At 44.4% G+C, this 27,588-nt stretch overlaps 1 protein-coding gene across 4 annotated transcripts in view; it reads right to left on the reverse strand.

The window, feature by feature from the left end:
- The window catches only part of MYOF (myoferlin), a 159,033-nt gene that overhangs the window by 71,009 nt on the left and 60,436 nt on the right, over positions 1 to 27,588 (reverse strand). For 2 of the 4 annotated variants that reach the window (XM_044240116.1, XM_044240118.1), the window contains exons 6-19: positions 24,633 to 24,799; positions 23,852 to 23,980; positions 21,235 to 21,297; positions 21,099 to 21,149; positions 19,907 to 19,937; positions 19,311 to 19,426; positions 18,519 to 18,645; positions 17,098 to 17,201; positions 14,717 to 14,785; positions 14,571 to 14,614; positions 11,653 to 11,735; positions 9,627 to 9,665; positions 5,798 to 5,922; positions 4,548 to 4,664 (exon numbers count right to left, since the gene is read on the reverse strand). In XM_044240116.1, the coding sequence (XP_044096051.1) occupies positions 4,548 to 4,664; positions 5,798 to 5,922; positions 9,627 to 9,665; positions 11,653 to 11,735; positions 14,571 to 14,614; positions 14,717 to 14,785; positions 17,098 to 17,201; positions 18,519 to 18,645; positions 19,311 to 19,426; positions 19,907 to 19,937; positions 21,099 to 21,149; positions 21,235 to 21,297; positions 23,852 to 23,980; positions 24,633 to 24,799 (1,265 nt within the window). The remainder of the gene's footprint in view (positions 1 to 4,547; positions 4,665 to 5,797; positions 5,923 to 9,626; positions 9,666 to 11,652; positions 11,736 to 14,570; positions 14,615 to 14,716; positions 14,786 to 17,097; positions 17,202 to 18,518; positions 18,646 to 19,310; positions 19,427 to 19,906; positions 19,938 to 21,098; positions 21,150 to 21,234; positions 21,298 to 23,851; positions 23,981 to 24,632; positions 24,800 to 27,588) is intronic. The other 2 variants (XM_044240117.1, XM_044240119.1) reach the window with 1 other exon arrangement.

The raw sequence follows: 27,588 nt of genomic DNA on the forward strand, positions 1-27,588 counted from the left end.
AGCTTCGAATCATGGCTTGGTCTTTCTCAAGAGTAGCCTCAATCTAGGAGCCCATGAGTCACCTCATTAGAACAAAAGACTCTCCTACTACCCAGGAAATCCCAAGAGATTTAGGAGCTCAGTGTCAGAAACCATGGCCAAAGAGCAAATACTAGTACTATTATCTTACAGCAAGGAAGTTGCCCTCTTCAATGTTACCAGAAGTTTCATTACTTGCGTATGACCCAGAACACGGGATTTTTGAAAATGGGGAAAGGGTCAGGATCAACCTTCTAGGCTGACAGCTTTCATTACTCCTCCTAGCGCTCATGCAAATCTGTTCATCTCCCCCTCTTACGAGGCTCCTGGTCCCCTGCACTCTGGCTAAGTCTTCAGAATCTCAGGTCCTCTCCTGTTTTTTTAATGTTACTGGGGTTTTGGTGTAGAGATTTCATTTCTGCTTTTATTAAATTTATGACATAAGCCATTTTTCTGTCTGGGTTTATTTATTTGGATCAAAGAACACTGTTTTCTATTTCAGTTTTTAAAAAGCTGTTCTCTTACATGATTGACATATACTGTGGACACTATATATTGTTGACTTTTTGTTTTTTTGTGGGTGTTTTTTTTTTTTTTGCTTTTATTTTTACTAAATTTATGACCTATGCTTCTTTGTATGTGTTGAATCATTCAGAGTAAAAAAAAAATTGGATTTTGCATTCTAGTTGCCATACTTTGTTGAGCCTCTCCCTACCCCTCCTTCCTCTCCCACCTCCATTCTGAGTACTTAAAATAAAAAGAAGGATCATGCACTTAAATTGTGTTCTGGTGGCAGAACACAGCAAAAGAGGCACTGTATTTGCCAAGAACCCATGACAGTATTTCTGCCTAAGCCCAAGGTCCAGATGGCATCCTCAAAAGCTGATCTGTTATGACCCAAGTCCAGAGCCACCCATGCCATACCAGCTGTCTCCACAGAGGCTTTTGAGTGGTTTCTAGCCATTTTCTGTCATGATCCTCACAGCAAATGGCATGTTAGCTGCTCCATTTTACCTCTCTTTTATCCCCCCACCCCCATTTTCTAGATTTGTTCTTAAGATCTGTGACAATTCCTGGACTTCCGAGTTGATCATCATCAACTGTGGGGTGGAGAGAAAGACTCTGACCAGAACCTTACTGACTGGGGGAGCCTGCTGCTTTTGGCTCTGTGTCTTTTTTAATGAGTAAAATGAGTAAAAAGCCAAAAGAAAATAAGTTTACATTGCATGATCCTGCAGCATACCCTTCATCTACAGACACTTTCTGATTTATGACCAACTCTCCAGAAGTAAGATTTGAAAAGTCAGGGTAAGTCCAGAACTCAAGGTCTTCAATGGTCCCCTTTTGCTATGCGCTATGGCAGATTTATCATTTGCAAGGATGATGTTCCTGAGATCAGAGCAAGCCCTAAAATTCAAGAGCATCACAGTATTTTATCATTACTTCCATGGAATGTAACAAAGTAACTGAAAACATGGGGGGCGGAGAGGACAGACTCCTTCAGACCTAAGTAAGAGTTGCACACCAGTGTCAGGAATAGAGAAGCACCTAGACTCAATCTCAGGGATGTGCTGGGTGGTTGGCTAGGTGCACTCACCAGCATGTGCCTTTCTGCACAGCTGACTCAAATCCTCGCCTTAGCAAAATCACTCCTGGCTACACATCAGAAACTTTGGGATAACTCGAGAGTAGTCAAAATCATTAGTTAACTCTAAGAATGGCATTGTAGCACCATTGATATTTTAAGTCACAAATGGTATTATTTATGTGTCTGTACATCAGTGGGGATAGGTAGAGGGATAAGCAGTAGAGTGATGGAGAGAGACTTGATAATCTCTCAAAGACTCATCTCCCAAGAGTTAATGTAACAACCTGTCCTTTATAGCCACTTGCTTAGGAGGCTGATAAACAAAATAAAAATCTGCCCTTTTTATAAGGTAAATTAATAAAAACTGGGAAAACTAGGTCTTAAAAATTCTAGGCAGTTTCTGATTCTAGAAGTAGAAAGATGAATTCACATTCAAGGCAGACCACTGCTTTGCTTTAGGAAAACTGCTTGGATAGACCTTTGACTATAATGTAAAACGAATACCTACCAGGGTTCTTTCACAACTTAAATAACCTAAATTCAACTGTCCTATTTGGTAACATGAAGTGTGACACATATGTTTTGGCCAGGGCTATGTTCTAATCTGTGCTCATGTAAGGGGAGAAGCATTATTTTCCCTGTGTGAAGCTAGACTGATGCCCTGTGGCTTGCTGGTGGTTGTGTAAGTTCCTTCCTGAGCCTGAGGGTTGCAGACAGAGGTAGCCTATGAAAGGATGTGTGACACAATCTTCTCTTTCAGGGGAAGACAAAGGCACTGCATTAAAAATCTGTGTGGCTCATGAATGGACTACCAATGTTCTAAACATGCCAGGACTGGAAAATCCAGAATATACTGCTTTGGACTCTAACCTCCTAATATTGTCTTCTTGGGAGTCAATGAACAAGGCCACAGTGCTCTGGGGTGATGGGGGCGGGGGAGGGGGTAGGGAGTGGGGAAGGAGAGTTTCCTCTAAAGGGAGAGGATATTCTCTGGGTCATTCATCCTGAAAGGCACAAATCTCATAACAGGCAGATAAGAGACTGCTAGAAGGAAGGAGAAAGCCTTGTTTGGTTGGGAACTCTTGGCAGTTGGACATGGACCCTGAGGTGGCCATGTGTACAGGTGGTGCTGGGGGTAGGGATCGATGGGGAGCGGAGTCCTGCTGCAAGGAAGCAGGTTGAAGAGAGACAGGGAGCCCAACTGTGAGAGACCCAGAGAGCTGGTGTGAGCCCAGAGGCTTTGAGATGAGGCACCTTAAGCAGCTTCTTCAAGTTTTTCATTTCACTGTGTATGTCCCAGACTGGAGGTAAAAGCTTTTCTAAAGTTGCAGTTTCATTTCCAATGTAATGTAGGGAAATTAGAGAAGGGTCTATCCTGTGCTTGGAATGGAAGTGAAGGGGAGAGAAGCAGCCGGAAGAAGTTTGTTGGGTGTTGTGGGGGGGGTGGGATCCAGCAAGGAGTGGCCTTGGGCAGAGGGGCACCAGTGAGCAGGCTGCTTTGACCAAAAATTCAAATTTCTGGAACAGGTAAGCATCAACCTGGGATTCTCAGAAATAGATGGGAGGAAGATGTGGTACACATACACAAAATGGAATATTATTTAGCCACGAAAAAGGAAATTTTGTCACTTGTGACAACATGGATGGATGCTGAGGGCATTATGCTAAGTGAAATAAGTCAGAAAGACAAAGACAAATACTGTGTGATATCAGATACATGTGGAATCTGAAAAAGCCAAACTCATAAAAACAGAGTAGAAGGGTGGTTACCAGGGGTTGGGAGAGTTGGAAGATGTTGGTCAATGTGTATAAACTTGCAGTTAGAAGAGAAATAAATTCTGGAGATCTACTGCAGAGCACGGTGATTATAGTCAGTGATACTGTATTACATACTTCAAAGTTGCTCAGAGACTATATCTGGAAAATTCCCACCATGGAAAGAAATTACAATTATGTGATGTGATGTGACGGACGTGTTGACTAACACAACCAGTGGTAATCATAGTGCTAGTATATAAATAAACCACATCAACACACTGGGCACCTTCAACTTATACAGTGCTATATGTTAATTGTTTTTTTAAATTAAAAAATAAAAATATAAAAAACTAGCATAATTTATTTTTAAAACCCATAATAATGGTATACGATGTGTTGGAAATCATTTCGTGAGCAACAGAGACAGGGCTAATTTAATATTAACCTATCTATCCCATATGTTAACAAATCTGTACTGTAGATATCAATTAATAGACCAGGAAAAACGGGGCATTTAACAATTTCATGATAATAATATTCTTTTGATATTTATTGCCTTGAGTTAATAACACTGACAAAGTTACTAGGAAAAAAAATACATCTGTAGCTCTCTACCGTATGGATCATGGGTGTTACGCAAAAGTTGTTTCCCCAGAGGGGAAAGAGATGATTAAAAAAGAAGAAGAACAAGAAGAATAAATGGTTGGGAAAATGGATTTGGAAGAATTCCTGTCTTTATGGAAGAGTGGGGCTCTGAGCTGTTGTAATGTGGGCATTAATATAAACACTCCCTCACATGCTGGGATCCTGAGATATGCCTCCTTCTGAAAGTGGTAATTATTAGCAGTGGCACCTATGCCACTTGGGTTGGCTCTTACGGCCACCTCCCCACGAACACACATCCCAATTGTAAAAGGCCATTCAGTTTTGGGGTATCATCATTCTTGCCAGATTTTGGTAGGGTATTAACAGCACAAAAAATGAAGCAAGACTCATCACCCTCATGGGGCCGTTTTAGATAGATCAAGAGGGCATCAAATAGATCAAGAAGTCCTCATTACGACTCATGTCTCTTTCTAACTCTGTCACAGCTGACCCTTCAGTTCCTGGAGGTCCCCACGAGCCATCAATCCTCTAACATACCCTTTTCCATTCTAAGCATCATCCATAGTCCAACAATTACCTCCACAACCAGCAGGTCATCATTTGAAATGGGCTCCAACTTTTTGTCTGGTGGTGTCTTTTCAAGAAAAGTGCTTAATTCAACCAAGATTCTGCCTCTGTAGGCAACTCCTTCCCCCTGAAAGGCAACAACACAGGATTATTCCTCTAGGTGTGAACACCAGCAAAAAGAACTCCTTCTCTAGTCAGACTCAGCCAGCTACAACTGTGTTTCCTTCCCATGGCCCTAACCTCTAAAATCAGTCAGTCAGTAGCTCTCTCAGTTGGATTCAGGTCTTTGGTATCTGAAAGAAAAGTCAGTGACTTGAGGAAGGATTCCAAAGAGAGCCAGGGGAGCCAGGGCCAAAAGGGATCTTAGCCATGACTGAAGTCAGAGGCTTTCAAGCCATGCTCTGAATCCTGAAGGGGTTTCGGGAGGCTGGGGGTGGGAGTGGAAGGTACTCAAAGTCCCCCTCACCCTACTTTAGTAGAGTGGCTCTGAGTTTATCTGCATCAACCTGGCTCCTTCTCTCCTCTTTTCAGGAAGGAAAGCCAGGGCAAGTCTCAGAGTAGCCAGGGAATAAAAGAGGAAGATGTTCTGGGTGTGGCTGAGCATGAGGATGCAGAGTGGATACTTCCTCCAGACCTAGCAGTTCTGGCAACAGAACTTTCTGGAGAGGAAGGGAAGGCTTTCACCTCCACAGCCAGAACTTTAGCCCTGCCCCCTCAGGGTTTTCTCTCTACCACAGTCCCTTTCTTGGGCCTTCAGAGCTGACTCTAAGACATTACTTCTAATGTGCTGGAAAGAGCATTTTTCTCATCTCTGGGCCTCTGTATCCTCATCCATAAAATGAAGGTGTTGGATGGGATATGGCATGGTGAATGGCTTCTTCAGGCATGTCACCTCCAATCATGTGGTACATTCCTAGAACACAGTAGTGAACAGAATTCTGAGGCAATACATTTGCTTCGTAGGAAAGAGCCAGCACTGATCACAGACATCTGCCCTAAGTGCAGGCCCAGGGGAATGGCCATACTGCGCATTCCTCATTGTCAAATTAGATGGTCTCCAGGATCTTCTCCTAACCTTGCATTCAGAGATTTGAGGAACATGGGACATCTGTCCTTTGACCCCTAATCAGTCACATATCAGGTCTATTTGTGTATGTGTGTGTATGAGTCCCCTAGATAGGAGACGTAATTATAACCATTATAAGAAAGAATCACATTAATCAGTGTTCATTAATAGTAAACCTTAATTGAGAAACTCACCTTTCCATTATTCAGCTCATCATAGGGGTCTGGGAATCCTGTGTACTCTCTGGGGCTTCCATAAAGGTTCAGGTAACACGGTCCAAATGTTGGAACAAAGCCCACTTCTGTTTCTCCTGTATTGGCTGAGGGATAACATCATTATTAGACTCGGGGTTTTTAACACTCAATCTATTGAAATAAATATTAGTTATTAGTTAGCGGAGTGAGAGTATTTTCCTCTAATTTGTGAGTTAGTTGTATTAGCACAAATGATAAGCACTTGTGAGACTTGCCGTATTTCCCTTTCCTTACTGCTACAAAACATTAAGTAAAAAACATTTTTGGGGTAGTTCAGGTAAAATTATTATAGAAAAATACTGCTATTCAAATGAAAGAATAGTAAGACTTACAAGTTGATCTTCACATTTTTTGCAAGTTTATAAGTGGCATTGTATTAAATGTGTCATTGGTGATTGGGATAAAAGATCATACTGTTTGGGGAAGTCACTTAACTGATGTATAACGGGTTAACTCTATTTGTTCCCCTAAAGTGCCACTTAGTCTAAAGTAGCTAGTATAAGTAAGGCACATGCTATTAAAAATACAAGACATTTAAATTTTTCATAAATAACAATGAATTGTCTGCCTATGGCTATGACATATGATATTTATAAGCAACATAAAGTTCCCATTCATAACATTCTCTGATGAGCACCCAATACGCTCCACATTTCTGTTACTTTGTCTTATTAAGCAAGACTGCTCCCCAGTGTAATGAGAGGAACTGAGGGCAAAGTAAAGAAATAGTGGAGTCAAAGGGAGATGGTGAGTGAAGTCAGGGAAATGTAAGGGCTGCCTCCAACCACCTGAATGCCCCCATATGGAAGCAGGATGAACTTGTTTCCAAAAGCAAAGCTAAGGACACTGACGGGTGCTGCAAGGATGCATTCTTTGTTTCACTCAGTATAAGGAAGAACTTTCTACGAATTAGATGTGCTGAACGATGGGACAGATTGCACTGGGGACAGAGGAAATGTTGAGGCCAAGACTTTCAGGATTATCAGCAAGACAATTCCCCTATGGATGAGAAATTAACTACCTCACATCTATGGCCCTTTCCAACTCTATGCTTAAATGTAAGGAAGAAAGGTAAATGTGGAGTGACAGGTGAACGGAAGGCCCATTAATGAACAGTTGATGAAACTGTATTTAAGTACTTTTTTTTCTTTTTCTTTTAATTTGAGGCTCTTCTACATGTGTAAATGGGCTTGGGTTCTCTTAAGATGAGGTAAGAACCGGGGCGCCTGGGTGGCTCAGTGGGTTAAAGCTTCTGCCTTTAGCTCAGGTCATGATCCCAGGGTCCTGGGATCCAGCTCTGCAGAGGGCTCTCTGCTCAGCAGGGAGCCTGCTTCCCTTCCTCTCTCTGCCTGCCTCTTTGCCTGCTTGTGATCTGTCAAGCTTAAAAAAAAAAAAAAAAAAAAAAGATGAGGTAGGAACCATGCACCTCCACAGAAATTAGTTGAATGGCAATCTCAGTGAAGAAAGCAAGAGAAAAGAAAAAATTAAATTAAGACGTAGAAAAATGATAACTGACAGCCTAGCAGTGAGATTTGGTAACACCCTAGGGGGCCATATTTCATGCCTAAGTCTGCAAATTTCTTGTGAAACCCAAATAGGGACCAAGAATTTTTCCAAAGGTGATTTCTCTGGATCATGCTACCATGTTACCAAATGAGCAGGATGAAATAAATGGCTTTTGTATCTGGACATACGAATTAGTTTGGTTTTATCTCCTCTGGCATATGGAACATGACAAAGTTGACTTATTTTTTATTTTTTTAAAGATTTTATTTATTTATTTGTCAGAGAGAGTGAGCGAGAGCGAGCACAGGCAGACAGAGTGGAAGGCAGAGTCAGAGGGAGAAGCAGGCTCCCCGCAGAGCAAGGAGCCCGATGCGGGACTCGATCCCAGCACGCTGGGATCATGACCTGAGCCGAAGGCAGCTGCTTAACCAACTGAGCCACCCAGGCGTCCCGACTAATTTTTTATTAATAAGCAGGGTTTAGATTTTTTTCCTTGCTAGGATATCTGTGAGGAACTAAAGTAGAGGACTAAAGCAGAGATCCATAGTGAAAAAAGGCAGTCACTTCCAGAAGTTGAATCACAGGATGTTCAAGAAAGAATGGACATTAAAACTCTTACACCACAGTCCTGCCACATTATGGACGGGCAAACTGAAGCCCATTGAAGTGACATGATTTGTCAAAGATCCCTCAAGATAATAGCTTTAAGCCCAGATCTTGAGTTTCACAATTCAAACAAGGGTGCCTCCTAGTACATCACCCATCCCTCTGGTGGAGCCCCACCCTACCCCCAGCCAGTCTGCATGGGTGACGACTTATGTTGTTTGTCATGAGTATTTGTTTTTCATTAAAAATTTCCAGGGATGGAGACACACGTTGTCAATAATGATCTCCTGCATGTCATTATGATTGATAAATCGCTTAATTTGTTGTGTCCAAGCAAATCTCTTTTCAGGTATTTTAACCCTTTGACTTACTGGTTGTGTAGTAACATGGAGAGCCTTCCTTCGATGTGCTCACACCTCAGAACTGTCTCCTGAGAAAGCTGAGAGTCTCATAAGCTAAGTCTCTTCCTGCCCCCAAACTTTCCTAACACACTTTATGCACAACTGTCACATCAAACTTCCAACGAACACAAATTCCCTAGGCTGGCCATCAACCTTTTCCTGACTCGCTTTTAAAACAATATTTTCCGCCTTTGTTCACCTCTCTGAGACCTCTTTGCATTTTCGATTTCTATAAGGTATCACTTTATATTTTAAGTTTTGAACTTCAACATAGCTGCTTATTTTGGACAACATTTTAAATTCCCTTGGTGGGTAGGGAAGGATTCAAATGTATTTTATTTTGATTCCCTAAACACTGAGGACTGGTTCTACCCTGGGGAGCTACCACATAAATATTCTTTATTGGCTGGACAAATGCAAGAAGGAATGAAGTGTTACCAAATCTGCCTAGTTCGTTATAAACCTCAGGACTACTGAAATGTTCATATAAAGTCTGATGATGAGATAATAAGAAGGATTTTTTGAAAATGAATATGAATGGGGCATCATGCCAATAACACAAAGGCTGACAGTAACGCTTTAAATGTGCAAAACTTTCTCACTTCCAGTATCTCTTTTCCCTCTCACCATGATCCTGGGTAATCAGCATGGTGGGAATTACCACGTTTACAAGCTTCTGGAAACCGAAGAGTTCTCACGTATTTGAGGAACCATAATTATAGGAGTTGTGATGGTCAAAGGTGAGACCACAGAGCAAACTTGCAAAGAATGGCCAGTGCTGTACAAACCAAAAGACATGTCATGATCCCCCCAATTTGGAAGATGAAGACCTTCAAGGTAAAATCGTTCAACATCTTCCAACCAGAGATCCATGTTCAAAGTGAGGAGCATTTACTGCACACATTTTGAACAACTGATTTAGTGCCCCACATCTCTACGTACTGAACATAAACAACAATGGCAGACAAGGTTCTCGCTCACAAACGATTATTCACAGGGACACCAAATAGGCTGGTGTGCATCTAGGTGAAAACGTGAGATGGTAGCAAAGTCTGATGAGCGCGTTTGTGTTAAGCTCAGCCACACGCAAGACAAACACACAGCATAAGCACAAAAATTAATGCTCTAGCAAAACTATTTTTGAGACCGCAAAACGTCAAAAAAAAGAAAGTTTAAAGACAGTCAATTGACACATTCTTAGTAAGACAACACTGAATAGGAAAATCTAGAAGATAGCAAAATCACAAAGCATAAACCTGTATACGATGCAGCCCCAGATCCCGAAGATGAGAAATCTATATAGTAAAAATATGACTAGTTAAACAACAAGAGAAACATGGGCATTATAACAGAGACATCCAACAAGTTAATTAAATCCAGCGTAGGTGAGTGGTTTAGCAACACCAGAAAACCCCAAATTCAGATCCAAGTGACATGACCCTTCTGTAATTTATACAAAACTCATCAGTGAAATGCAAAATGGCTCAAACCTTCGGGACAACTGGAAGAATCTCCACACATTAAATAACTCAAATCTCTCCAGCCCTATGGGAAGGGTGAGCTCCTCGACACCAAAAGAGGCCTGGTGAAGTCACCAACATTTCGTGTTTTTGATAAAAGATGCACTTGTCTTGTGTCTGACTTAATTGGGACCAAGGCCTGAAAGTCCAAATTAATTTAGTCTGAGGCTTCCCAGGTAAGGGCCTTTTAGATACATTATTTGTTTCTTTTGGGGGGGGGTGTTGGGGGGAATGCCTGCTAACTTTTGTTATTTTGAGAGCTTTACCAGACAGTCTGCAGGGCCTACAAGGAGACAGAAGGCCTCCGAGTCAAGGCTAAAGCCTGCATATAGCAATTTCTGGGTTTTAGTGCTTTTGGATGTTCCTGCCATATCACTAAGAAAAATGCTTATACAAATACGTCTTGAATAATTACCTCCAAATAATTATTGAATGACTTCTTACCAAGGATAAACAGATCTAACTCATTTTGACTCTCCCCACCCACATAGTTTTGGTATGATTTTTTAAGTACTCTATTGGTTACCATTATGATTTAAACTAGCCTTTCTGTCTGGATTCCTTACTTGATAAAGAAGAGGCTGCCAGCAGGTCTACCCTTCCTCCTCTCCCCTTCCTTCCTCCACTTCTAATCTCTGTCTTCTGTATTTTTACATCAAAATGGGCAATAACATTAATATTCTGTTCAGAGCTTCGGCTTTAGGGTAAAACAAAGAAATCAAAAAATAATTAGTAGTGCTAACGGTATAGCCACCATACAAATAATGTCTCTGGAGAGGAAAGAGTTGTGATTACATTTCTTTTGTTACAGCTCCAGTCATATGGTCCTCTTCACAACCCAACAGAGGATGAACAGATGGGATCTTTCTTAGCTTTTAACATTTGGCTAAAATAATGGCTACATGTGACTATATTTATATTTATATTTGAATATATATATCTCTCTTTTTTTTTCTTCTTGAGAGAAGAAATCTCTATTTTCTTCATATCTCTAATATCTTCCAGGTTCTTATTCATGCTATATATTGCTTGGATTAATATATATTTTAAGAACCTATAAAGTTCCCTCTTAAAGTACGGATGAGAGGAAACCCAAGTTTCTCAAGACAATATTTTGTCCTCGATTCTCTCACATAATTTACTCAATATGTTTACTATGTTGGCAATTCCAAGAATTTTTGTCAGTTTTGTTTTGATATGTTATGTTAACATTACATTTGTTTTCCTCTTACCGTCTTCATTTTTCTCCATCATTTCCTATTATAATTTCTGGTATATGCACAGAATCCTAATGCCAGGTAGAAGCAAATAGTTCTCAGTATGGAGAACAACGAAAAGAAAAGTGCATTCGTTATCCATACTTGTTAGCAAAGTGGAGATTATATGGTTCATTGCTACCTGACATCCTTGTTCCTGCTGAAGAAGTCAGTGGAGAAGGAAGTATTTTACATTTAGGTGGACTGGGGTCAATGCCTCTCTAAAAAATAGGGTGCTAACACTCTGCACTGGCACTCAAAAATTTATAAAAAAGCTATTGGGATTTTTTTTTGGGGGATGGGAGCAAGAAAACAAGGTCTTTAAACTGTTAGTTGCCTCAATTATCGACTACTAATTAACTGTTCTGTTCATCACCAAAACAGTTCACTAGGCTCATCACCTTTGGCTTTTAAGAAACCGAGTCCATTGCCAAGTGGCTACTCCAGTTCATTCTGCTTCAGAAATTCTGCACCCTGTCCTGTCTCAGCTCTGCTGAGTGACTTACCTTCCACTTCCCCACCAGAGGCAGCAATCTTAGAGAGGTGTAGGTATGTTGTTCCAACGACATCATTTTTAGTGAGACGGTCCCTGTGTGAAAGAACAGGTGAAGGCCTCTATCCAGGAATATATACCCTCACTCAACAACAATCAGGTGGAGCTGGAAAAGTCCCTAGACCTCAGAAATCGTCCTGTCCCATGGGCCTTAAGCTCTACTGTACATTAAGAATCACTTGGAAACCCCAGCTCTCCTCTCCTCTCCAAGCTTTGGATTTAATAAAGGCAGGAGTGGAGAATAGGAATCTGCATTTACACAAGTATATATCACAACTGATTCTGATACAGATGGCCCTCCAACCACCCACTGAGAAACGTGACTCGGTCAAGTCATTCCAGCTATGGAAACTAAGGTTTGTACATAGAGGTCAAGGGATTTGCCTCTAGCCACTCGACACAGTTGACATAAAATGAGTGAATCAGGGCGCCTGGCTGGTTCAGTCGGTTAAGCGTCTGCCTTGGGCTAAGGTCATGATCCCACAGTCCTGGGACAGAGTCCCACATCGGGCTCCCTGCTTGGTGGGAAGCCTGCTTCTCCCTCTCCCACTCCCCCTGCTTGTTTCCCTCTTTCACGGTCTCTCTGTCAAATGAATAAATAAAATCTTTGAAAAAAATTTAAAAATTAAAACACACCTCTTAAAAATGAATAAATCAATTACACACACATTATACAACAAGTGTAATATCACATTACATAGGATAAGGGCACGTATCTTATTTTATCATGTTCACATGAATTACTCGGATGGTTTAATGACTACAACGGCCTATATCTAAGGGCCCTTCAGAGGGAGAAAATCTCTTTCTAATTCAAGTACCGACTGTGGAACAGAGGCTGGGCAGCTGAGGGCAGCTGCTTCCCCAGAACCTAAATCTTATCTATGTAGTAGAGACAAGTATTCCTGCTACAAGTATACACAACTGTATTCATCTTTCCACGGATATCACAGTTTGCAAGGCTAACCCATGAAGTGGTTTCTGGCTGGGCAAATGATAGGTATAAAAAAAATAAGGTTTCTATTAATAACATCTCTCTGCTTAACTCATCCTTTTCTTTATTCTGTATACTGGGATGCCCACTCTGAAATCAAAGACCCTGTGGGAGAGAGGAAAGATTCAGTATTTGGGGGAAAGGTTATACTACAGTGTAATATTATTATACTGTATTATAGGAATATCCTATGTTCCCTATGATATTATACAATGTATAGTATAATGAGATTATAGAAAATGGCTAGCAAAAGAGTGTGCATTAGAAAAGATTATTATTTAAGGATATTAAGCCACACGCATGGGTCCTGAGTCTTTTCTGCTCATCCAAAAGGATCTAGATTACATTTAAAGAATTCTTAGCTTCCCGTCAGTTGTGCAAATACCCTGCAGGATGTAACCTAAGATCTGGATCCAAGGATTCCTTCAACAGGGCCTCTCTCTGTCTCCTAGTCCACTCTATTGCTTCGGAGAGGGCAGACTGGATCAGAAGGTGACCCCATGTATAGTGACCACAAGCAAGTCTGGGATGGCTCCATCCACAGTCAACTCACTACAAAGCTAAGCCAGAGTCGTCACCTCAACCAGACAGGCCCACACACCTTTCCTGAGCACTCTTAAGGTCCATGGAACACCTTCTGAATGTTGCCTGAGAGTCTCAAGTGCTTAGATCAAGCTAATGCTCACCAGAAGGGTTTTTTTTTTTTTGCCCTTAAAACCCCTCTATCACCCTCAATAAATGGTGATGCTAACAAAATGAGACTCCCTGCCCTTCTCCCAAAGTGCCCCATTGCCATAGTACCAAGAGGGTGCTCATCCAAGAGCCAGATACGTTCTGCCAAAAGAAAAACCCTGGAGACAGGCAGACTGGATGGGGGCCCAACTCTGTCTCTAACCATCTTGGTGACTGAGCGAGTCACCTGACCTCTCGGGGCCTTGATATCTTTATCTGTAAAATGAATGAATCGTAGTCTCCAACCCATAGTGATACTAAGTGGGATACTGCAGTTAAAGCACGTGGCACAGCACCGAGTAGTGCTCCAAAAATGGAAGCCAATGCCAGAAGAAATGCTGGTCATAAACAGGAGGATGGCATTTGTTATTTCCACTCTCAAGGAGGTAAGGACTGATGACTGAATGTCTCCTCCAACTAGAACATTACACAAGGATGTCCTTACTGTGGTCGTCCTCACTGGGAGGATGGTCTAGTTACAATTCCATCCGAATCTTTCAATGAATGTTCTTTGCATCCAATCAAATAGGCTTTGTCTATTTTCCTTTCTAAACAAAGCAGAATAGCTGATGGAATGTTCTGGTGATTCTTCTCAGGGAATGGTTTGCTCCATTTCTGAAGTCTGTTTTGGACAGCCTAAAATGCTATTTAAATCCTTGATTTTGGGACGCCTGGGTGGCGCAGTTGGTTAAACGACTGCCTCCGGCTCAGGGCGTGATCCTGGAGTCCCAGGATCGAGTCCCACATCAGGCTCCCAGCTCCATGGGGAGTCTGCTTCGCTCTCTGACCTTCTCCTCGCTCATTCTCTCTCTCACTGTCTCTCTCTCTCAAATAAATAAAATAAAATCTTAAAAAAAAAAAAATCCTTGATTTCTTATCTTGGGGCATTTTCAGATCATTTTCTCTTTTGTTTATGAGCGACTGAACCAAGATACACAAAGGTTTTCTGCAACAATACCATTATTAATTTTTTTTTTTTTTTAAAGAAAAACACCCAATTCCAGGAGCAATTTATCACCTCCCTCCGGAAGAAAAAGAAACAGACTGAAAAGTAAGAGTCAATCTACCTACAGTAATACTCCTCAACATCCAAACATTCAATTCTTTAATTTTGAGTTAGACACAAGTTTATTTTTTTAACTCACCAGTCATATATCGTTAGTTTTATTTTTTCACACACTGAAGGAAACTGTTAAAAAGAAACAGAACAAAGCAGTTTTTTCTCAGCTTATTCATTAACTATTAAAGTATGTAGTCTTACTTTTTCAGAAAGGAAAAAAAAAAGTCAAACCTTGATCTGAAGATTAACGACTTGATTCCACTCGGGGTTTGCATTTTTCTCAATTATATTTGTGCAAACCTGTAAAATCATCAGAACAGAACGGGAGGTAGTCACGAGTCTAATTTCCATAGATTCACAACATAAGCATCCTAGATTAGGACTCAAACAGTTTACTTCCCAGCTACGTACTTAGTAGCCTGGTTGAAGCTTAGTTCACTTCCAACTATTTGGTAAGTAGAACATGGCTTTAGTGTTAATCTTCGCTCCTTCTGTGCACTAAAAGTTATCAATTGACAGGTTTCTAACTTTGGATTAGCAAAACGAAGAAAGAGTTAATGTTTCTTGAGCACTCTTTTTTTTTTCTTTTTTGGAAGATTTTATTTGACAGAGAGAAACTCAGCAAGAGAGGGAACACAAGCAGGGGGAGAGGGAGAAGCAGACTTCTTGCTGAGCAGGGAGCCCGATATGGGGCTCGATCCCAAGAACCTGGGATCATGACCCGAGCCGAAGGCAGAGGCTCAACGACTGAGTAACCCCCAGGCGCCCCTCTTGAGCACTTATTAAACACTAAGAAGCACTTCCTCGTTAGCGTGTGCACATAGGTCTTTTGATACTGCCCACCAGCCCTGTTCCCCAAACCAGCTCCTGTCAAGACCAGTCAGCCCATCTCTCTCCCCCTCACATGCCTCACCCCATCTGCTAGTAAATCCTGACACCCCAACTTCCTGCAGAGGCTGATCCTCCCCATTCCGTCCTGGCTGACACCTGCCCTTGGCTCCTGTCTGACGCAGGCGTCCTCTCTGGCCTCCTTGTGTTCACGGCACTCCCTGTGTAGCAGTCTCCATGAGCTCTCCAAGCATGCTCAGATTCAAGTCCAGACCCTACTCTGGCTGATAAAACCCTGCCTGCCCATCTCCCCCCCCCCACACGCCAAATCTGACTTCATCTCTTTGATTCCCCTGGCTTGTTGCCCTACAGCTGCACTATTACTCTAAATGTGTCTTCTCGGGCGCCTGGGTGGCTCAGTGGGTTAAAGCCTCTGCCTTCGGCTCAGGTCATGATCCCAGAGTCCTGGGATCGAGCCCCACATCGGGCTCTCTGCTCAGCGGGGAGCCTGCTTCCTCCTCTCTCTCTGCCTGCCTCTCTGCCTACTTGTGATCTCTGTCTGTCAAATAAATAAATAAACAAAATCTTTAAATGTGTCTTCTCCTTGGGGCCTTTACATCTTGCCCTTCTCTCTGCCTAGAAGTCCTCCCCGCCTCCCTCCCCCAGACCTCACATCATCCAGGCCTCTGCTCCAATGTCCCTTCCTCAAAGGTGTCCCAGCTGACAACCTAGTGAAAACCCACCCCTCCAACCCTTTGTAGCAATCATGCCTTGCCTCCCGCTCTATTTTCTGCGTAGGACTGAGCACCATCTGAAATCATTAAACCCCTTATCTGCTTGTTAACCTGCTGTCCCTTCTACTACACAGGAAGCCCCAGGAAAGCAATGACTGTCTTGCTGACTTCTCTAAGCCCAGCCTATGGGGCAGTATTGGTATTTAGTAGGCTCCCAATAATTACTTCTCTAATTAATTAATCCTTATCAGAATCCTATGAGAGTATTATTATCCTGATTTATAGTTCAGGAAATTGACATTGAGAGGCTGAGGAATTTGCCTTTACTGCCTCTGGAGAGCGCTAAAGTCTGAATTTAAATCTCCCTCCAGAACTGAAGAATTCTCCACCCCTCTCCCACCACCGACTCCCCTAGGAAATGAAACCTCGCTTTCATAACTGGTTCAACTATACAATATATGCTACCTCTTCACCTACAGCTGTCCATGATGTGGTGCTGTTCTCCTACAGAAGCCCACTCTCCCATCTTTGAGCATCTTTGTAGGTAAAAGTGGGGTTTACAGAAATGCCTGCACCAAGAGTCCCCTGGCTCTTCCCAGGGGACAGAGATGGGGCTCCCCTGCCTGCTGTCTGGTTTCAGCAGCTCACTGGGACCCCAGAAGTAAGAAACCTGAAGGGAGTGGGTGGTGGGCAGTGGAGGGCCATATCCTCCAATTATTTACTAGGGATCATTGTTGCCAGACAGGGAGCTTGCCTTAGATTAAGACAACGCTTGGACCTGACAAATAATCCAAATAATTCAGTGATAGTTTTCATGTTCTTTCTTGCCAAAGATCAAATGTTCTCATTGGAGTCCTATATACTTCCCACTCCAAAATAAGCCTGCAGAGAAGTCTGCATGTTCCGACTCAGATAATCTACGTTTGTGCAGACTTCCCAAATCATCAGGGGGCTACTTGAATGAAGAGTAAACAGGAATTCACTCCAAGGAAAGCATGGTGGTTTAAATATTTATTCCTAGAGGGGTCTGCATCTCGATCACATACAAACCTTTTTTCCAGCAAAGGAAACTTCTACAAAAGGGTCCACTAGGTTTTTTTTATCTGCATTGCCTCCAAATATTTCCTTTACCGTCTGTGAGAAGGCATCATCCACTAGAAAGCAACGTGTCACAGAGCAGAAATTAAATTCGATTTCCTTAAAAGGATAGAAATCACTCAGCAAAATTAACGTTTTCCTCCTGTACACAAAGACAGTTGCAACAAGAATAGTTCTCAAAAGTGGCAAGAGCTAAGAGCATTGTCCTGCGGAAATCTTGTCCTCTGAGCTGAGAAAGAAAGGTGTTCTCCTCACAAAGCAGAAACAAAATAAAACAAAACAAAAAAACCCAGGAGGAGCTTGAAAAATAAACCAGTAAATTATTGTATTGAAAATCAGTCACTTGTTGAGGGGAAAACTAGAATAAAAACAGTCCATCCAGATAGGGTAAGAGGCGATTCAAAAACTCAGTCTGGTGTCAACTTGGAAAAGGCGCTTTAGGTCAAAATGAAGTAAGCCTAGTCTGATTTTTTCAGACACATTCAAGGAACTGTGGCATCATCACAAATAACATAACCAGAAATAATGCATTTAAGGAACTATAAACAGCATATCTCTCTGTTTTAACAAACTCTGAAGTGAGCTGAAATCAACAAACAGGTTGTATAATGTTAATTTAATGTATTTACTTCATTCAAGATATTCCTGAGGAGAGATGAGGGAAGCATTATAGGGTGTTAAACAAGAGAGGGAGCGGGTTCCCAGGGAAAGGGACAAATCCTGAAGAGATCCAAGGCCCCTAGACCGAGTGCTGCCTCCTGGGGCCTGGGGGAGGGGGCCCATGTCCTGGGGCCCAGCAGGAAGCAGAGAGGCTGGCAGGGCAGAAGGACGCTGGGTCCATAGCAATGACACAGCAGCGTCTGGACCAGTCTCTGAGTAAAACCACCATAACTGATTCTCTTAAATGCATCCAATATCTTGTTATCTGTACCTCATAACAGAATATCGACAGAGGACTAGTTATTGGCACTCAACGACTCTTGGCTCAGCCATTTTTAAGAATTCAAGAACAAATGCAAACACTCGTTCCCCAAATTTCCTATTTTCCCTTGGGATGAAAGAAGTTGGAAGCGCTGCCTGCTGGCCTCTCTTCAGCGTCCTCCAGAATAAGGATACGTACAACACTGAAGAGGGAAGAGACAGAGCAAGAAGGGCCAAAGGCTTAATAAGGAACGTGGATCAGTGACCAGCTGGCTGCCCCATTAACCTGGCCAGGAAGCTTCCATGGGGCCAGAATGGAAGAAGAGGAAGTCCATGAAGGCCTTCGAAAAGAAAAACGTATGACAGGCAGACACACTATTCGGACTATGACATTGACACATGTGGTCATGCAGATAACTGGTCATCGGGGGGAGGGTGAAGTCCATACGTACTCTGGGGGATGTCCTCTGCTCGGTAGATTTTAAGCAAGAAGGTCACCCACCGGAGGGCGACGCCAGCAGGGAGTAACAAGTTACTCTCCACGTCGTCGCTGTCATTATCACGCTCTCGCTTCTCGCTCTGTTGGGGAGACACAATTACAAATGAGACACAGAGAAAAGCAGCAAACTGTCGCTTATAAAATGAAATCGACTGGAGTTGTTTCCATTAGGATTTCCTGTGCTTCAGGCTTAAGAGTTCAGCCATCGATGTGACCTTGAAATTGGTCTGCTAAATCTAAGCTCCTAAGTTTCTTCAATGGATACACCACAAGAAAATAACGTGACCTTTTGTAATATTATAAACACTAAATGGGACAGAGCTAGTTCCTAGAGTTTTTCCCCGTTTCTCCTGGGCACTTCCTGTTCTCCCAGTCTGCTGTCCAGCCTCCTAGAAGGCTGACTGTCCCTCTTGGTAGCAATGCCTGATTCTGCAAGTGAGGCACACTATGTAGGCACACTCTGAAACCATGCCATTTGCATCTGGATGCAAAGGAGTTTTGAAAACACATACGTCTTTACTGAATGAAAAACGCACTCATGGACACCAAGAAGGAGTCCAAGTGAGCTACAATAGCTCTGTCACGAAGTAAACAACAGCTTCCAAAAAGTAGGAGAAGCTGGAATTTGGGGTTATTGATAGGAAGCTGTGTCGCTTTTCACAACTACTGATGCCCACTTGCATATTAACTCTTGGTCCCCTTTCTTAGAGAGAAAATGTACAAGGTCAAGAACACAGGGGCTCACAGGAGGCTCATCTCCGGTTCCCAGGACGAACATGCTGACTTTCATGTAACCTTTAGCACCCGAGCTGGAATCTTCAGGGTCATTGAGAAGAAGCCATTTTCTCATGACAGCGTGACCTAAAATAAGGATTAAAAGGACAGGGACACTCTGACGATAGGCTGACAGGTCTGTGATTGCCTCTGCTGTAAGATAAATAACCATTTCCCCTGAAGCATCATAATGACACCAAGCTTGCCAGATGAGTCTCTGTAGCAGTGTCCTCTGCTTTGCACTAACCCCCCACCCCACCCCGCCACCCTAATCCTGCCCTAGGGTCACTCAAACAAGGCTCTCTAAGCTCTACTCATTAGACTTATTAATTTTATTTTGATAAGGTCAAAATATCAACACAGAACAGTTACCTACTTGTGAACGTTACGATGATTACCATTAGATTAAAAAACAGATATCCATATTAACCTACTATTATTCATTCCTGCTAAGTATCCTTCCCCCTCCTCAATCAAGGAAAAAAAAAATTATTCCTTTTTGGATTCCCTCAGATTTTCTTGATTCCCAGATTCTTCAAGTTCATGGAGAGAAAGAACATTACTTACCAGGTTCATCATAGATGAATCCAACATCGATCTGGGAAAAGACAATTTAAAATAGCTCAAATAGATTTTAAAATCAGTGTAGTCACTTCAAAAAAACCATCATTACATTTAAATATAAGACACTTGACAACACTTCAATTTCTTTGAGAACAACACTTCCAGCTTACCCTCTCTGTATCCCCAGTGCCCTGCCTGACGTGTGGCACACAGAAGCCCCTCAATCAATCATTTCGAATGAATGAACTAAGTAGTCTTAGAGCTGGGAGGGACCATGGACGTAGGATGACCAGTGTTGTCCCTGTTTGTTTGGAACTATTCCCCGAGAACAGAAAGCCTCAGAATCTGTGAAATCCCTTAGTCCTGGGCAAACTTGGACTTTGGTCACCCTATGAGAATTCACCTGGCCCAATTTCCTATCCCATATTCCTCTTCCTTCTCCTCCAGCTAATGCTAGTGTTAATAAAACCATCAAATGGACAATTCGATGTGCCAAGCACTGTACCAGATATTTTATATACTCTATCCCACTTCGTCTTCACAATGACTCCATTTTAAGGAGGAAACTAAGGATCAGCGGGTATGTGACTAGTTGGAGGCAGACAGGGCATGAACACACGTGTACCTGATCCAGATTCTTCTCTAGGACTTCTAGTGACTGGGAACCCCTTCCTTTGAGAGGCAGCCCATTCCACGTAGAATTGCTGGGAAGCACCCACCAAGTGTGTGTCTTTGATTCCAATGTGAGTTACTTGGAAAAGCACCCTGATTCTCTTTCCTGTTTTGACTTGATTTTCCTAGTCCAGATTTACAATAATTGGCTTTGTAGATAGGGGAGGGGGGCTGTTTGTAAGTGGAGCTGGGGGACAGGCTTCTTGCCCCTGTCGCAGGGCACTGGCTTCCATCCACAGCTGGAACTCTGCAAGCGCCCTGATGTGGCAGCTTCCAGGCATTTGCTTTAAGGCCCAGTAACCGGTGTACTTTAGAGGCTGACTAGATGCAGGCCAGAGGACACTCGACTGGGGCATTCACGTCCTTCTGGCACTGCATCCTCAGCAGAGACCATGATGTGAACCCCTTACATGTAGCTTTGGGATGTCATCAAGTTTGGACAGGCTGATAGCTGGCCAGGAACCTGACTCCTCATTATGAAAGTGCCCATCTAAGGCGAATGAGACAGACAGCCGGCACCCACCTTAAATTCCCCCATCAGACAATCGGCCCGCAGGGAGTGGGAATTATAAACCTGGAAGGAAGAAGAGCCAGGAGAAGGTTACCGGCTTTAGCTGGCGGTTAGAGAACGCGCGCTGTCCACCCCGCAGCCCCCTTACCCGAATGCTGATGATCTCATCCATCAGTTCAGAAGGGGTCATGTGGACGTTGTAGAAAAATAACTGTCAAAGCGGGGGAGAAGAATAATTGAATGTCAGCCGGGGTGGGCTCAGGTTTAGCGTGATCTAACGCTACAGGGTGGGAACCCTCCTAAAAAGTGACAAAACACAACCCCAAAAGGGGGTTTGACCATAAGAACACATTGCAGGGCCTGCAAAAAGGCCCCAAAGCTTAAGCTGCTTTGAGCTTTTTGGCAAACTCACCTTCGCATGTTGGAAAAAGGAAAAACGGTTATGTAACAACTATAGTTAGTGTTTGTGTAATGAAAAAGAACTGTTCATTGCAGCCAGAAATATGCTAGCTAACCCACTTAAAAACCTAAGCTTATTTCATGCTTCAAGTCTCACAAAATGGGGGCTTGGGTCTTGCATGACCTGGAAAGTTCAGTTGAATTCCTTACGATTGTCCTGAAAAAATTCTTTTAGCTTTTTTAAAAACACCTAGGATCCACTCAAAGATCTTACTACATTTGGTTGTTGTGTCTCTTTAGTGTCCTTCTTTTTTTAATTTTAGAGGGAGAAAGAGAGTGACAGCAGGGCGGTGGGGGAGAGGGAAGGGGACAAAGATCCCAAGCCGACTTCCCGTTGTGCCCAAAGCCCACAGTCACAGGGCTCTGTTTCAGGACCCTGAGATCATGACCTGAGCTGAAACCAAGAGTTGGACACCTAACCTACTGCGCCACCCACGCACCCCAACTTCCGTTTCCTTTTTTTTTTTTTTAAAGATTTTATTTATTTATTTGACAGACAGAGATCATAAGTAGGCAGAGGCAGGCAGAGAGGGGAAAGCAGGCTCCCTGCTGAGCAGAGAGCCCCATGCGGGGCTCAATCCCAGGACCCTGGGATCACGACCTGAGCCGAAGGCAGAGGCTTAACCCACTGAGCCACCCAGGCGCCCCTTTAGTTTCCTTTTATACAGAGTTGTGCTCCTGCCTATTTTTGGTATCTATTCATTTTTTCCTTTCAAGACCTGTTGTCTTCTGGAATACCTTACAATTTCGATTTGCATTGAGTATTTTCTCACCATTAGATTCAAAGTGGCCATGTGATAGGAAATGACACAGAAGATATTGGCTCTTCTGTTATATCACATCAGGACACACACATCAGTTTGTCCTGTCACGGATGCTAACAAGTTCAGTCACTTGGTTAAGAAGATGTAGTAAACTCAGAATTTTTTTTTTTTTTTTAGTGAATTCTTTTATTGATTCCTGAATTGATCTGCTTAGAGACTCAGGTATTTGATTCTTCCCTCTTGCCCAGAGATCTAATCTCAAAAAAAATTCATTATGATGGGAAAATTCAAAAGGTGGAGATTCTCCCCAGGCTCCTCAGAATGTAGCTGAGTAAATATTCCTCTCACGTGATAAATGCATCACACCGTAGGTGTCCAATCGCCCAGGAGCTTGTCCTCCCTGCAGTCCCGTCTTCTCCTCCCCAGCGAACCCCTCCTCCGGCTCTTCTGAAATCCACTTCAAGTGCCCTCCCCACTCCCAGTGCACACGCATGTCCCTTGTCTGCTTTGACACGACCTAGCGATGTGTTGTTGTCTGCAGCTCATCCAAGGAGGAGAAGGGCCTTCTGTGAAGCGGGGCCAGGGTGAACAAAGGGGGAGAAACTGGGACATCAGAGAGAAGAAACCTGTTCTTCTGATGCACAAAAATAGGAAAAAGAATGAAAAGCTGGAACCGGGGCTGGGAACTCAGAGGAACGGTGACAGGAAACCATGGTAGGGAAGGTCTGGGCTTGGAGAACAGGACATGGGACTCACGCCTGAGGAATCTCAGAAATGCGTCTCCTCAGCAGAGCAAGGCTGGGCTTGGAAACCTCCCCAAACCTCATTTCTCCTCACAGTCCTGATGGTGGGGTGCTGTGGTACCTGAATGACTATCAAGGTATTGGGCGCCTTTGAGGAGTGCTGGAGAAGAGGTCAGCGGAAGGACTGCATTCTCAGCGTGGGAGGGAAAAGAAAACCCTTTCTGCTCCCAGTTGCTTTCCTTTTACATATATTATTTTTATAGTCAGGTAGGTTTTGACACCTTTAAAGAGCCAGCCACTGCTGTCCCTTTGAAAACTGTAACATCTGCCTTAGAGCTGTGACTGAACCTTTTTTTTTTTTTCTTTCATGAGGGTCCAGCATCAACTGGTCTTAATTGTGAAAATATGCTGGCTGTGCTTTTTTAAAAAGTAGCAAAGCAACCACAGAAATGATTTAGGCATGCCTCAGAGACATCCTGCTGATCAGGAGCAAAGGCAGAAGTGGGGGACCTCACGTGCCCCATCATTAGGGGTGCAGGGACCCTTCGGGACAGGCAACGTGAGGGGATTGTTGTAAAAATACCAGAAAGATGCTGGCAACTCTGAGAACCAGGCTGTGTGATTTTAAGACCCAGTGGTTCTTAAGGTGTTGAACGCTGGAACTTTGCCTTGTCTTTAGCAGACGCTGGCACCCGAGATCCCCCCGCATGGGGGACGGGGGAGAGGGGGGTAGAAGACAGGAAGGTGCATACAAACAGAACAGACCCCTTGAGCAGGAATCTGTATGACACCCATTTACCTCATCATAAAATGGGTTGTTCCCTCTCTTGATCCTCGTTCGGTGTGTCTGGCCACAGACATGGACCTTGACCACAGGCCTGATGTTGTTGCCACTTAACTGGCGGCCCTCGATAACTCGGACACGGATCTGCAAGGACAGGAGAGGGGGTCATTACTGATCCTTTCCCAGTGACGGGTCAACCCCTCTGCCTATAAGGATCGCTGAAACCCGGCCAGGGTAGGGGCGCAGGGACTGCCTGCACCCCTGCCCGGGCCGGGTTTCAGTGGCTGGAGGTGGCCCCCCCAGCTCATTCCCAAGGTGAAGCTGGGGTTGGGTTGGAGAAAGCAAGCATGGTGGTGGGGTTGAAACAGTCCAGAGCTGGTCAGGGAAGGGTCAGCGGAGAGCAGGGGGCGGGGGGAGGGAGGGGGAGGAGATGCTCTGATCCCAGCCTCCCACCTGGTCTGCCTGAGCCTGGACGTAGTAACGTACTCCACCACTGTCTGCCAAGGAAGCGCCCAGAACTATGAGGACGCACTACTGTGCTTCTGTCCTTTCCTCCCATCGAAGGGAAGGAGGGGTACAGTTTTATTCCTCTGAAGAGCCTCATCTGGCTTGACTCCATCTACCCCTGACAAGCAGAAAAGAGAGGGGCAGCTCCTCTTGGGTTCACTCCCTGATGCCCCTTTTGCTAGCTGGGCTGCGGCTCATAGCAAGGGTCCTTCCCCACATCACTGCAATTGCTAGAAGCTGGACCAGATGGTGGTAAAACCAAAATGGAGAGCCTGCGGGCTGTGCCCACCTGGAAGTCCTGAGGCTTGCTGGACAGTATCCGCCGGCTCTTCCTTCCTTTTGTGAGCCTCCGGGCAAGGTGGGCCTCCGATGCCATCCCACCTGTCCCCCTGGGCCCGAGGCCCCGGACTGTACCGTCCAACCTGTCTTCATCACCTCCGTCTTCCTCCTCGTCTCCTAGAACACCAGCAAGAACCCCGTCAGAGAAGGCCCTCCTCCTGTAAATGTCTGAACTTAGCTTTCCTGGGCTGTTTTTAGTGTTCCTGAGGAGGCCTGTGAAGGAGCTGCTCCTTGGGGACACTGACTTGGGATGTGCTGCGACTCAGATACGGTTTCTTTAGGAAAACGTGTTCGTGGTGCCCCAGGGCGCTCCTTCAGGCTGTATTTGAAGTGACCAAGAGAGCTCCAGTGACGAAGGGGAGAGCAAGTGGAGAAGGCTCAGTCGGATGTCACCCGAAGTCACCTGGTTCTGATCTGGGGACCCAGGCTGAGGTCAAGGGACCTTTCTGCAGTTAGGATGGAGAGGAAAGAAAACCCCGGAGGAGCTTGGCAGAGGAGACTTCCACTCCACCATCCCCAGGGCTGGTCTTTTCTCTCATTTACTCATGAGGTTTCTACACCCGCCTCCTTTCTGCTTGAGCTCCTGGTTCCCAAATGCCGCCTCCGCCCTGTGGCAGATGAGAAATGCATCTCCAGTTTCCTTGCCAAGTAGACCAAATGGTTTCATGCTCTCCCTTTGCCCACCTTGTCTGTCACTTCCACACACATCTGTCTCCTCCTGGTTTATCCTCCTAGCTTCCCTTCATCCTTGGGGGGTGGGGGAGGTGTTCCCTGATTGACAGAGGGAAGCCCCTCCCAATACCTGAGGGCCTACTTCCCTTCTGATTCTTTGGAAACACCCCAAGCGTCCCCCCTGCCCTCTTGAGCACCTTCAGTAGATCCTTCCCCACAGGGCCTTCCCTCTACCCTCACAGAGGCACAGATTTTTTTCTCTTTAAAAAAACAAAGCAAAACAAAACAAAAAAACAACTCAATTCTGCCTACGATGTCTCCCCTTTCTTTTATTCACAAACTCGTTTAAACTCACTGACCAACTTCAGCTTTTCTTGGCTTAATAGACAAAAAGTGTCAACTCCTGATAATCTGTACAGTGTAATTGAAGAGATTCTAGAAGACTAGCTACCTCATCCAAAAAATAACAGCATGTGCATTCCCTACCTTTGGATTCTGAAACTCCTCCTTTACAACGCAAAATCATGTAAGAGATCGAATTCCCATGAGGACACATTTGTCACTCACGTTGTAGTATGAGTTAGTTCAGTCAGATTGCTATGTAGCACAGCTCTTAAAGCCTGGACTCTGGAATCATGTGGCCTAGATTCAAATCCCATTTTTAAGCTGTGCGGGTCTAAGTTCTCAATTTCTGCTTCAGTTTTCTCATTTGTAAGAAAGGAAAAATAATAGTATTTACCTCGGCATTATTGTAAAGATAAAATTAATCCACATGCAAGCCTTCAGTATGGTGCCTCGCACAGACAAACACCCAATAAATTAATCTTTTATTTATTTATTTATTTATTTTTAACTTTTGTTAAGGAATTAGTTTTGGTGGGAACACAGACTACTACAACTCTTCCCAGAGAGCAGGCATGAGGTGGGGGTGGGGACTGGAGCAGTCAGTGGGCAGCACAGGGGAGGGGAGCACAGAGTGAGAAAGGGGCAACCACAAGAAAGTAAAAGTCCCCCCACCCCCCACTATGCACTGCTTCAGAGTTCCGCCCAGGGTGAACGCTCCCTTCGCCACCCCTCATTCACTCTCAGCTTATCCAGCCACTTCTATCTGTAAAGGTCAACCATGAACTCTCCTTGTTAAGCTCAGGGCCCTTTTCTGAGTCTTTCCACCCCACCAAACATAGCCTGAGGCACTGGACACTCACACGAACTTCTTTGAGTCCTGCAATGTCTGCCTGCTACTCTGACTAAACCTTCTCGGGTTCTTCATGGGCTCCTTCCACGTCCTACTCCCCAGGTGTGACTTCCCACACTGTTCCTCAGCCTCTGCTCCTCTGACCTGAAGCTCTCTGCATCTACACTTTGGAGTCATAGACCACAGAGTGTTAGGCTAGAGGGCACTCCGAAGTCCCCTGGTCAGACATGCCCCTCACCACAGCATCCAGACAAGATCACTGAGGGCCAGAAAGCTCAGGTGACCTGTTAGATTAGTGGGAGCTAAGCTGAAATGAGGACCAGATCTTCACCCTACCTCACCCTAGGCTCCATCCAGCCTGGGTCTAAAACCAGGCTGTGGGGGAAGGAGGGGCTGTCAACCTGGTTCTTCAGCATCTTTGTCAGAAGACCAGGAAACCCCAGAGAGGTCAAAGGCAGGAAAGGCTACCTTTGCTCTGCAAGATAATCTGGGTCTCGTCTACCCCATTCTTGAAGAGCCTTCAAAAGCAAGGCTTGCCTGCCACCCATCTTGGGGCGCCAGTGTCTTAGAATGTCCCTCTTCCTATCCTTGACTGGGTGAATTCCTCAACTCCCTCAAGCTCCAGGTGGAACAGACGGTCTCCGGACAGCACCACACATGATCCTACCCAGGGGCTTGGTGCATGCAGAACCAACGAGGGGACACAGCCCTGCCTTCTTGAGTTCCTCAGCCCTGTGTGTAAAGTTGCGGCTCAGCTCTCGACAGAGAGTACCCGGATGCTGGGGGGCGCTCCTCTGACCTCCGCCTCAGGGAAACACTGAAGATCAAGAGCTCCCCTGCTGCAAATCTGTTCTGAACTGGGCAGGGGCTAGTCTGGATGCCTCTAGGGTCCTGACAACTAAGAAACTCCCTTCATTCCTCCAGGGCCAAAGCAAGGCTTTTCTCCCCACTGCGGACTGTTCCATTTGGGGTTGGTGGTTATGGAGGGCAGCAAGCAGAAGGAGGGGTAGATTGTACACCTTTGTGGTGCCGGACTACA

This window comes from Neovison vison, chromosome 2, assembly GCF_020171115.1.
Source record: "Neovison vison isolate M4711 chromosome 2, ASM_NN_V1, whole genome shotgun sequence".
In the NCBI taxonomy this organism is placed as follows: domain Eukaryota; kingdom Metazoa; phylum Chordata; class Mammalia; order Carnivora; family Mustelidae; genus Neogale; species Neogale vison.